Source organism: Protopterus annectens, chromosome 1.part1, assembly GCF_019279795.1.
Source record: "Protopterus annectens isolate FY-2018-M chromosome 1.part1, PAN1.0, whole genome shotgun sequence".
NCBI classification, from domain to species: Eukaryota; Metazoa; Chordata; order Ceratodontiformes; family Protopteridae; genus Protopterus; species Protopterus annectens.
Genome location: NC_056726.1, coordinates 420684126 through 420696625, shown reverse-complemented (window position 1 = coordinate 420696625; position 12500 = coordinate 420684126). Strand labels below are relative to the sequence as shown.

Here is a 12500-nt window from a genome sequence, read left to right as displayed (position 1 = left end):
AGAAAGAAGTTAATTAAACATCACAAACTGTTTATCACACTTTGCATACAAAAGTGAACAACAAAATTGTTTGCAGTTTTTTTTTTTAGTTCTCCTGTTTATGGCCGACAGGTTATACACTGTGTCTGCTCTATTCTACCAGTAAGACAAGTCTGTAGTCTGCTTTGTTACATAACTGACATTCAGATCGTGTAACAAGCTTTTATTTTTAGTGTGCTATGTGTGAAGTCCATTGTGACAGTGGCACTAACAAAATGTTGAGTTTGCGCATTCCATAGAAACTGTTTCATGTCAAATTTCCATAGCTGGAAAAAGAAGTAAACAAAGAACATAAAACCAATTTTTAGTGCTGTGTGTTTGGTTGCAGATTGCATTGCTATTAGATTATGAAAGGATACATGTTATGTATGTATGTATGTATACATACATACATACATGTTATGTATGTAATAAAATAAATAAATAAGAAAGCATGTAAGATGGGGGGGGATACATATAAAGAAAGACAGCTATAGCATTGGTTAGAGGGGAGTACAGACAAAGGGGAGACCAATATGAAGAAGAATTAAAAGGTTTAACTATAAGTAAACTGGGTGGACTGTTAATACTCTCCATCTGAATTTTATGTTTCTGTAATTCAGATGATTGATGGTTAAAGAAATGTACTCCTTATCCCCAGCTCATTGTTCACCATTAGGTGCAGAAATATGGATTCATATGTATACATGTGCACCAAAGCATATATGTAAAAACACACAGGAAACCGAACCACCTACCTAACAATTACATTTAAAAGCATGAACATGAAAACTGATAAACTGCTAACTGACCACATGTAGACTCTTATTTATGTACAAATGGGTGTAAGATCTTACCCAAAGTAACTGGTTTTGAAATTTAAAGATGAACTTTAACCCTTAATGGCATCTATTTGGGTGTTTCTATGTATCTGCTAACTTGGTGATTTTGTACAGTATGAAATTTGCATAATATGTAGTTCATTTAGGGGGTTAAGGGTATGAGCTGTTGTTCTTGTGGTACAGGGTTTGATTCCCTCAGTCCTCATTTGCTTACTGTGTGACTGTGAGCAAGTAACTTAACCAGCCAATGGTCCAGCGTCGCCCCTGAAAAGGGACTGTGCGTCCAGTGGGCCTACCTGGTTAACAAATAGGTATTGTTATTCATTGGGTTTCTGGTAGGCTTCTGAGTTGGTGTGCAGCTGTGCAGAGGTTATTGGGACAGTCAGATACCATATTTAACTTTTTCCTTGTGTTATTATACAAAGCTTAATAAAGATGAATGGTTTGGCTGCTTTATTTTACTTCTTGTAGGAAGGAACAGTAAGCAGTTCAGCGGGCTGCTTTCAGAGCCATAGCTGGCTCATATTAATGCCCTGTGCCAGACCCTTGGAGTTGCCCCCTATCCCCCTCAGCTTTTTAAATGAAGAGCAAACAAAAATGCTGAACTGACTTTCTCTGCTGCCATTTTGGCACATAAGAAAGGTGCTGGAACTCTCAGATCGTGTCCTCTAACAGTGCCCCATCTGCCCCACCAATGCTATGTTACTGTGTGCTTGCACTGTAAATGTGAATAACACTACAAATGAAAAGTGTAAACTGGAATAAACTACTTTACTTATATTCCACTGTGCAATTTTTATTCATTTTATTTAAATTTTTTATTGTGCTTCACTTACTAGAACAGTTTCAGACACAAGGATTGCAGGAAGACTGAAACTAGCCCAACTATGAATTATCAAAATGCAACTAATATGTGTGTGTGTGTGTGTGTGTGTGTGTGTGTGTGTGTGTGTGTGTGTGTGTGTGTGTGTGCACAGTCACAGGTGACATAAAAAGTAGTTTTACTGAGTATGTAGTGTAAACATGGCTCTGCATTCATGACGTAACAGGATGAAAACTTGAATACTAGCCTGAAGATCTGAGATCGGTTAAAGCCTTGGTTATTGGAAAAGCTGGGCAGGGAAAGGTAGGAAAGTGAGTGGCTTAACCATCATGGGGGCATTAGGTAGTCTGGCCCAGTGCAGTGCCAGCAGCTACTGAAAAGAGCAATGTGCGGCATGCAGCATATTGGCCAGAGGCATGTGCTTGTCTCTGCTGAACTACATTGATGTGTTCCTAGGTCATGTGTGGGACCATGCATACCCACAGATGAAGCCATAGAAGGCCCTCATGTATGTGAGTAAGCACATTATGTTTTGGGGAGGGCTTAAAATTGTACTAGAATATCTAGATAGATGTTTGTATGATGACCCTCTCTGACTAGATCTTGCCCCATGGAGAAATGATGGGCCGATCAGTCTTAAGAGGGCTAATGAGTGGCAGGCATCTTGTAGGGGGGAAGAAATAGCAAAAATAATTTTAAGTTCACTTCCTGTTTGTGATTGGATTACCAGAAGAGAACCGTTAATGGAAAAATTTATTTTTGACTGATAATACAATCCTTTGCACATGGTATTTAATAAACACCCGACTTCCTGCTAATACCTGTGATCTAACTAACATATGAAAAATTCAAGCAGAAAGTAAAGGCGTGTTATCAAATTATTTAGTACACATCCATGTTTTCGTCATTTGTAATTTAATTGTTCATTGCTCTAGGTTAAGTACTTCTACAAGATTTAGTTTCCCCAAAACATACCTTCTTTCTTCAATTTACTTTTGCATTGGTCTTTCTTTTAAACTGGCTTGGTAGAAAGCAGGCAGATGCAATGATTTGTGATTGTTTCTTGGCATGTAATTGTTTTTGTCCCATGTGATCTTGTGTCTGTGTGATGCAATAGTGACAAAGCGCTGAAAGTTATAACCTGATTTTCTTTCTACTTGTCCTACAAACACAGAATGTGACAAGCTGAGGAAGGACGGACTGCGCAGCTCTCAGTATTACTCTCAGGGCCCGACTTTTTTACCTGCTTCCAAAGATCACTCTGAAGAAGATGGCGTGGACTCAAAGGTACGTGTATTCACCCCAAACATCAGATTTCTCTGTAAATTAACCTTAGGTACCCATTGTGTTTACATCAGTATGAACTGTGCACCCTGCTGGCAGCAGTTTCTAGTCAGAGGCCACTGATGAGTAACTCATCCCTCTTGCATCCCTGTCTGTTTCCATCATATGCCTAAAAGTTACTACATATGTGTGCTGATATAGCTGATGCTTAGATTCATAGGAAAGTACTAGGCTAGCTACCCTTGATGGCCATTTCAAGCATACCTAATTTCCCTTAAAGGTGAGAATCAAACTCTGTACTTTGTGAGGTAAACATATTAACCATTAAGCCAACCGTCAACCCTAGTTTTTGTTGTTGTTTCGCATATCACTTCTATGTGTTTAATCCCTTTTTGAGATGTGTCATCATTGTGGACCTGCTAAAGGCAGCAGAGAACGGTGTACAACAGATATAAAATAAAAGTTTGCTTATTAAATATTGTATATCAGCTATTAAAATCTCATGTTTCTCATAGGAAATGCATAATATGACCACAAATTTAAAATAAAAATGCTCCAAGAAAATAGAGCAGCTCTTGAACAGTGTGGTTTTATACCACATGAAGTAAAGTTAGGACTGTGATTTTTGTGTTTGTTTGTTTAAAACAATACTGTTTTTGATTGGTTGGTGTTCAACAGTTTGGGAATACTATATTAAATGTTGATGTAATAAGACATCAGTGCTGCAGTCACAGCATCATAACTGCACTTGATGTGCTTAGCTACCTGAAAGGCTGTCTGTGTGAGCTGTAATAGTTGTACCCTCTGATCAGCATCAGCCACTTCCCCTATTTTGTCTCCCCGGTGATCCAGGAGAGCCATTCGAAACTTGTTCATGTGAGTCTGGCAGTTAGTAGCTCTGAAGACCATGGTACCAGAACTTTCTTCTCAAACGTGTCCCAAGATCCTGATTTATATTTAGTGTGACCTTTTTGACAGTGTGTTTATTTATCATGAATGTGGGGTCATAGCCCAAACATCAAAACTTTACATTTTGGTTTAATTATTTTATTATACTGCTAGAGTTTGCTAGGTGGCAGTACACTCATACAGAGTAGATTCTGGATGGTTTATTAAATTTCAGTCAGAGTAGGCCCTAACATTGAATAAATAACACTGAAACCCATTTTCATTTCTTTTCTGATTTTTTGTATTAAGTTTTATTGGACTTTGTGCCTAGTTATGTGTGTGTCATTGTTAGTTTACAGTGTAATTATCAGGCTAGAGTACTCGTTGATATTATAAGACTCCTTAGTGTGAGTTTGACTGAATGGATGAACATGGTGACTTATGTATACCAAGACCAAGACTGCTGTTTTTCAGAGTATTCCCTTTTCTCTAAGGTTTGACGGCCTCATACTTGATATGTATAAGTTTGTAGGGGCTTGATCCCCTACAAAAAACAACTTTAAGGGAGAACAGCAATGATCAACATTAACTGTTCTGCTGTATTTTTGTAATTCTGGTACTCACACTGATGAGACTTGGGATTACACAACGAAGGGAAGCGGAGAAGACTGCCTGAAGTGCCTTATGGAATAGGGGGTGGGGATGTCCATCGCAGTCGACTCATTCCTTCCAGCCGGTAACCTTATCCGTGCATGCACAAGATGTGGAGACAGAATAAGAAAAATACTTCAAACCACCCTGATGGCTGCCTGAATGATGACCCCCTTGCAGCTGACCCTTACCCTGGTGACTAAGGAACAAAAGGGCCAATTTACAGAGAGAGAGAGAGATGGATGTTCATCAGGCAGCAGGAGCAAGAATGGAAACAAATGGTGTCAGATTTTTTAGTTGCAGTTTGTTAGCCATTTATTTGTAATTATTAAAGGGGATGGGGAGTGGAATGGGAATTTCCCCATTATGAAAACATTGCTTTTGTTTTTGTAGGTTTTTCATTGAAAATAGGCTTCTGTGTTATCTGTTTTAATATTGTGGTTTCAGTGAAAGTGGCTCCACTGAAATTACATGAATCTGATAATGGATGCGTTCATCACCATAGGCATGATAGATGCTTAACCTACACATCCCTATTTACAGAGCAATTGGAACATTTCTCAGATGGGGAAATCCTACTATCAGGTTATATCGTTGCCCCTTTGGTTACACTATTGCATGTGCAGTCTTCGTATGGTTACAATTTTCTGCCAACTGAGACTAAATAGAGTTCACTCCTACCTTTATCTGGATGATAGCTGGATGCAAGCCCCTTCTGTAAAAGTGTCAGATAATACTGAGCTTTGTGGTTTAAAACTTTCAGCATCTAGGAATCTATCTGAATGCAGAGAAGTCCAGTTTGTAGGCATGCTCAAAGAAAGTTCTTGGTTAATGTCATATCAATTAAAAAAGAAAAAAACACTGCAGGGACTCATTGCCATGTTACAGAATACAGCTGACAAACAACCTTTTCTGTCTGTCTTCCACAGATTTTGCCTTCTGGTTGGGATCTGCTTCAGAGCCCTAGGTTATATGTATTTATCCATGCTTGTGGTCCTTTATGTACAGTAACACGAGAGAGGTCCATTAGTATTTAGAAGAATTTTTGTGACATCAGAAGCAGCCTATGGCACACATTCTTCATCTTATTATGTCACTGAAGATTTTAAATGGTGAGATCATGAATGTAAAGCTCCCAAGCCTGGCTCCATGGTATAGAGAGATGGAGCCCTTGATGTAACCCAGGAGGTCATGGTAAGATTACATGTCCCAGCATTGTAGGTGCTGGGCAAGGAAGGAGAAGAAGTTGAAGGGGCATATCCCGCTTGCCTTTCATTGGAGGGTTACAAGCACTCAGGGGCACATAGAGCTAGTGCAGTTTCTCATAAACAAAAAAAAAAATTAAGACATCACTGTTCATGCTTCCCAGGAGTTCTAGGACTGCTTGGAAATTATTCCCTTTTGAAATTGAAGGCATGCCCTCCATTGTAAGCCAATTGCATGACTCTCCCTTGGAGCTTAACAGAGTACATTTTGGGGATTCAGATCAGAAAAGCAAAAATCACCTGAACCACCTCTAATCCCACCTGAATGGTGGCCTCTCCAGCTGACTCTAACCCCTGTGTTGCGGTGCAAGTTGGTCAGTTGGTTGGAAGGGAGCTGATGATCCAAAGGTAGTAGGAGAAATAAAAACGGCAAAACAAAAAGAATGTAAAGCCCCCATTCATCCAGACAAAACCAAGCTAAAGACTGACAAAGAGTCCTAAGACTGCACATGAGGGACAGACTTGACACATTTCCATGTTCCATGTCCTGAGTCAGTAGTCCAGGAAGCAGAGAAAGAAGCAAATTGACCTTGAAGCAGATGCTGTTTTTTCTGTCAGTTCTGAAACAAGGAACATTGCAATCTGTGTTGTACAACAGAACAGACATTAGTCACATCAGCAAAACAGGGTTGATCTTGTTGATCTGGGGCCTAGCACCCTTTCTTCTGGATATCTATATACAAGCCTTGAAACTTCTTAGTAGAAGCCCTGAACAAGAAATTCATAGCCTCACGTTAATGGAAATTGGGCATGACAAACATTTAGACCATTATAAAGAGGGAGATAATCCAAAGATAGTGCTTTCTGTGACTCAGATGAATTATCAAGCAATAAAGTTTCATTCCAGCTCACCCTGTACAGAAGCTACAACAACCAGTGCATTTCAGTTCAGATGGGATCAGAGTCTAGTTCCAAAGGTGCTCGTAAGGTAAAAAGGAATGAGCAGAATTTAAGCTGATAACTGTTAGCCATCCAAGGGAGGTCTGATTCTCCCAGGTTATACCATGTGGCAGGAGAGGAGCTGACAACACTTTCCATTCACTGCCAGTTAGTCATTTAGCAGGAAGAGAAGCTGTTGTACCCAGCCTCAAAAGCTTCAAGCTGATAGCCTTAAAAATGTTCAGCTAATTCCATGCAGTCTTCTTTTCCTGTTAGGTGGTATATGCAAGGGGATAATGACTGAAGTTGCATTTGTCGATAAAGATGTAATTCTCACATTCCCCAGGTCTCACAGTCCTTCCACCCACCTGCCCACTACCCACCATGTCCCTGGTAAGGCAAGAGGGCCATAACCCTTCATTCCTCTCCCTCCCTACCTGGCTCTTCCAGGGCATCCCAAAATACACTTGTAAGACAGCAGCCCGGGTCTTGGAGGGATGGGCAACCTCTTCTCAGGACCTGAAGCTGGCCAACTCCCTACCACCTGACTCATCAGAGGGTGACCTTCCTGGGCAACAAAAAAATGGGCTGTGGGGCTCTAGCCTAGTCCAAGAATGCCTGACTGTTGCCCCTTGTGAACAAATGGGCCAATTGGCTGGAAGAGGAGGAGCCATCAAGAAGGTCCTGAGAGGTGAGGTGGGAAACATTACTACTCTGCCAAATTCGTAAGTGTAATGCACTCTCAACTGTTCAAACAATATTTTGTTGGAGTCCACCATAGCAGTATGTTCAGTGATGAAACACTCACTATTTTAAAGTATTACAGCTGAATTTTTGCATTTGATTCCTTATTTAAGTTGGCAATGAACTGAGAATAAAGCTTCCGTTTTTCCAACAAGCTGAACATCTGTGATAACTAATAAGTAAGTATACTGAAATCAGCCACTAAGCTACATGAACATTACAGTAGTGACTTTTGCAGATAGTGGTTGCAAATTTGTCTCAAATACCTGCTGCTGAAGATGTGAAAAGTAGCATTGGACCATGATGCTAAAGTGCGGATGACAGCAAGAGTGACATTCGCAAAGAAGCATCTGTACGGGTTCATACGTGAATATTAGGCTAACTGCCATGAAGGACCATTTTAACTGTAGCCAGTAACCCAAGGTCTGAAATAAACCCTGTACTTTAGGTCTTTGAGGTGAAGATCTTTTGATAGTGAAAAATCATCAAAATTAAAATGTAAGCTAACTTTTTCATCTTAACATTATGAAAACATAATAATAACAAAATGTGCGTATAAATATCAGAAATCTGAGTAAAAGATTCAAAGAATATGTGCAAACCACTTGCCCTTCTTTTTGAAAAATTTTTTTTAAAGTGTACAAAGTGGTACTGTTAAAGGAGTGAGCCAGGACTCTTCATCAATAATAGAGTTGGTAATGTATAAGGAGAGAGGCTACAGACTGGTGTACAGAGTGATAAGTGTTATTACAATAAAGTATACTGTGCTTAATTCTTTAAGAAACCATCCAAATTTGTGTTCTGGATGTACAATGCTCTGTACTAGGGATCTTTCTTGTCACATAGCAACACGATAGTTATACTTTTTTAGCATGATGTATCCATGTCTGTAATCACTGACTAAAATATAATGTAATATAACAACAGTGCCATCACAAGCTTTTATCTGGGAGGGGGAAGATGGCAAGAGTTAAGTGGGATAAGCTGATTCTTCCAATAGAACAAGGCAGTCTGGGACTACCCAATTTGAAGGGATATTTGAGCTACACAGTTAAGACTCCTATACATAGCATAAGCAGAAACCTATCATTCAAAGTGGAAACGGATGATGATGAAATGGAGGGAAGCTGAAGAAACACGGAGAGACTGGGATTTTGGATGCAGTTCCTTAAGGAGAATAACATTAACCATACAGGATATTATATTACATTCATAAATTAGCAATAAGTATTCTAAGAACTAAGCCAACATGGAAATGGAGAAAGGAGATTCTGCCAATAGGGAAGACTGCAATTAGGGATCCAGACAATAAGCAATAGGGGGCTGGAATTTATTGAGAAAACTGACAAAGGAACCAAGGTATTGGAGCAAATAATTAGAGAGATAGAAAGGTAATAGAATGGGAAGAGGCCAATAATTTATTTGGACTGCAGAATAGAGATTGCCTTCCCTATCAAGGATTGATATTAGAGTATAGGCAAAGAGAAAGAAACGGAATCCTAATGAAAAGACCAGCACTGGTAGAGTTTTTAGTAGAATCTAGAACAGAAGCTGCCATTAATAATTAGTAGAGCATATAAAACATTGCTTGATAACTATAAGAGCCAATCAGAGGAGGTTAGAAAGAATTGGAAAGAGAGACTGAATAAGCAATTCACAAAGAAACAATGAGGAGATATACATATGTCTCCCATATATGCAACATAGACTAGAAGCTTTAGGATCTTTGTTTGGAAGTGTTTACATAAATATTTTTATTCCCCAAGCAGACTGCAAAGAATTTTTCCTCAGATAGATAGCAAATGTTGGAGGTGTGATGGGGAAGAAAGAGGTAATTGGAAACATATTTTCTGGGAGTGTAATGAGTTGGCAAACTTTAAAAATTCCCTGCAGACTACTCTGTCAGAAATACTGGGTGAGCAAATTGGTATGACTAAGGATGTGATTTTTTTGAGCTATGTTACAGAATCAGAATTGCCTAGACATAGTAAGGCCTTGCTGAGTCTAATTATGGTGGCTGCCAAAAAAAAATTTGTAGAAAATGGAAATCAAAGTCTAAACCAACTGTACTAAAAGTAGTGAATACAGTAACAAATATAAAACAACAGGAAATGGGACCTTTAGAAAATGGAAGGAGCAAACTACATAGGAAAAATGGGAATTGTGGGAACAATACATGCAGACGAGGAATGAGCTATGTAATGTTTAACTGACAGTGACTGGATGGATTACAAGTGATGTATAATGTTTGCAACTAAAATGATGTCAGTATGGTTTATTTTCATTTTTATAAATGTATGATTGCTGTGTCATAACTGATCCTCGATTGTTTCATAACTTGTGACATTTTAACAGTATCTAGACATTGATAACTCTGCTATTCTGAGTTCAAAACTTGATAACCCTTCAGGTTTAAACCCAGTCTTATGTAGATCCAACCCTTAAGTGAAAATGATGGGAACAAAAGTAGCAACAATTCTTTCACCTGTACCTTAAGGTAATGTTGTGCTGTAAAAGCTGTGCTAATTACTTCTTTTTTTGTTCTTTTTGTCTGTTTCCCTGTTTGACAGTGTAATATGCTTAGATACATCTGTCGGTGGTGTTTTGGCATCTGTTATCATTTAGTGTCGTGCAATGCCCAGGTACAAAGTCTTTTCTTAGCCGTTGTCTATGGCTCTGCTGTGCCTGCTTCTTCATGCAAATGAAATGTTAGACTCGCTGATCCATCATCTCACATGTGTCATGGACACTCCAGCCACAAAAACACAAATAATTGAGTTATAAGTTGTATGATCACAGATTTCCATTACTTTTTGAAATGGAGGAAGATATTTTCAATAAAACTCATTTGCAGGAAATGTCAAGACTTCATGTTTTTACCTGGCACTGTTATGGCAGCACCAAGCATTTGTACGGTATTGCAGGTAGCATTACCAAAACAAATTAGTACTGCTTTGGTGTAGCTGTTAATAATTTAAAACAGCAAGACTAGCATTAGCACAGTGGGTCTCAGTATGTTAGGTTTCAGTTGTTGGCATATGGCCTAGAAAACTGCCTTATGTTTCATTCATCCTGTCACATCTCACAGACATAACCTGCTTTACTGTGTTTACAGTTATGATAAGTTCTGGTGGCAAATGGATCCTACAGAAATGCAGGCTTATTTTTTTTTTTATTTATGTATGCATGCATTTATGTATTTATTTTTACAATGGAAACCTGGAGACAATATTTAGACAGAAGCATGTTTTGGCACTTTCTCTTTTAGCTGTTAGGGACATGAGGGGTGAAATCTTGTAAGATAATTTAATTTGAGACATGACTTTTCTTGTAATATTATCATCGTGCATTGCCAATATTAAGGAAGAATCAAGAGTAAGGACTAGCTTTTTGTATTCTGAGACATTTGGAATGACATCACTTTGCAAGTCAGTGATTGCCAGCATAGCTAAACTTGATAGTTTCTGGGCTGAAGCTCAGAGAATAACATTAGTTTTTTTGTGGGGTTTATAAGTTGTTCAGCTATCATCCAAGGGGTCTACTAATGAGTATCACCCAATTACCCTGTAAGCAGTGTCATCATGTTGTGACAGCTTTTGTAATCATTCCAGCACTGCTTTATCTTTTTCGTCCTCCCACTTTGAAGAGTGGGGGTACGTTAGCAGCTCCTGTATGTGAGACTGAAGGAGTATTTTCTCTGTATCCATTGTGTTATTGTCATAACATCCATGTATACTTGTTATTTTAGTTGCACTGATGTTTCCTGCTTTATTTAGAGCTCCCTCTCCCCCTAGTGTTAACTTTGTTGTTTCTCCCCTAGTGTGGTGATATCTGACCTGTGGTCTTCTGTGTAGGATGTTTCACTGACTGATCCTCTAACTAGGCAGTGCACTGTTGGTCATTACTGCCCCTTTGTGCTCTGACCTTTATTGTTCTATTTCTCTCCTATCATCTTTAGTACTACCTCCACTGGGGGAAGAACTGACGAAAACTCTCCATTCTAACTATATTTTATTTTCCAAATTTATGTTCTTTTTTTGGAGGGAATAAGTCTTTCATTACTTAGAAATGAGATAAATGTCCTGAGATTCCGCCTCTACCCTAAAGTAGAAATCTGAACTTCAACACACTGTGTTAGTTTAAATTAAGAGCCTTTTCTAGATTTATATTTGACCACTGCTTAGATTTTCAGATGGATAATATTACTTGACTAAAGGATTACTGTTTCATTGTTTTAATAGATCTTGGGTGATGATTTTATAATAAAGAACCTATACAAGTGTTTGGCTTTATGTCTTGAATGCAGAGCTAGTGCCCTATATTAAAGCTGTCTGCCTTGACATTCTTTACTGCTGAGCAGTGTTCAGCAAACAAGTAATTTATCATGCCATCTAGTTACTTTTTTAAGATTCATTATTTGGTCACAATCTAACTTATATTCTATTAAGTCGTCTTCATTTTAGCTTTTGAAATCTTTGTTGTCTGAAAGTATTGTCATGAAAAATTATCATGGAAAATCCTTTTGCCCTACTCATTTTTCATTCACAGAAATTTTGTAATATGTTGTTGGCAACAGTGTCATTGTTGCCTAGCAAGAGGCTATGGTACTTGCAGCTGGAATTATAGGGTCTGTATGCAGTTAACACATATTCTAGTTTTAATGTGCATTTATCTGGTACAGGAGAGAGAGGGAGAGAGAGAGCAGATGACTGTAGGAAATCGATTAAACAAAATATGAATTACGTGAATAGTACAACAGAATATGTAAAAAACTCTGTAAGTTCATGTCCTAAGCTTAGCTTGTCTTATGCTCACCTTTGGGCTAGAATCTGCAAGTGTTTGTTGGAGGTAATCCTTAGGCAAAAACTTGGATGAAAAGAGCAAGAGGCACTGCGGTGCATCATGCAAAAATTGTTATACCACTGACATGTTGGCATTCGGAACAGATGTTAAAGTTAACAAAAAACATTAAGGGTGGATATAGAGACAGAAGCAGCAAAACAACATTAGTCACTATTGTGCAACAACGTGAGGTACTACTGTGTAACAATGTGAGGCACTACTGTGTAACAACGTGAGGCACTACTGTGTAACAACGTGGGGCAC

General features: G+C 38.6%; 1 protein-coding gene across 4 annotated transcripts in view; it reads left to right on the top strand.

Moving 5' to 3' along the window:
• NHSL1 (NHS like 1) overlaps positions 1–12500 on the top strand; it is an 829440-nt gene that overhangs the window by 680033 nt on the left and 136907 nt on the right. For all 4 annotated transcript variants that reach the window (XM_044075526.1, XM_044075534.1, XM_044075551.1 and 1 more), the window contains exon 3: positions 2858–2970. In XM_044075526.1, the coding sequence (XP_043931461.1) occupies positions 2858–2970 (113 nt within the window). The remainder of the gene's footprint in view (positions 1–2857; positions 2971–12500) is intronic.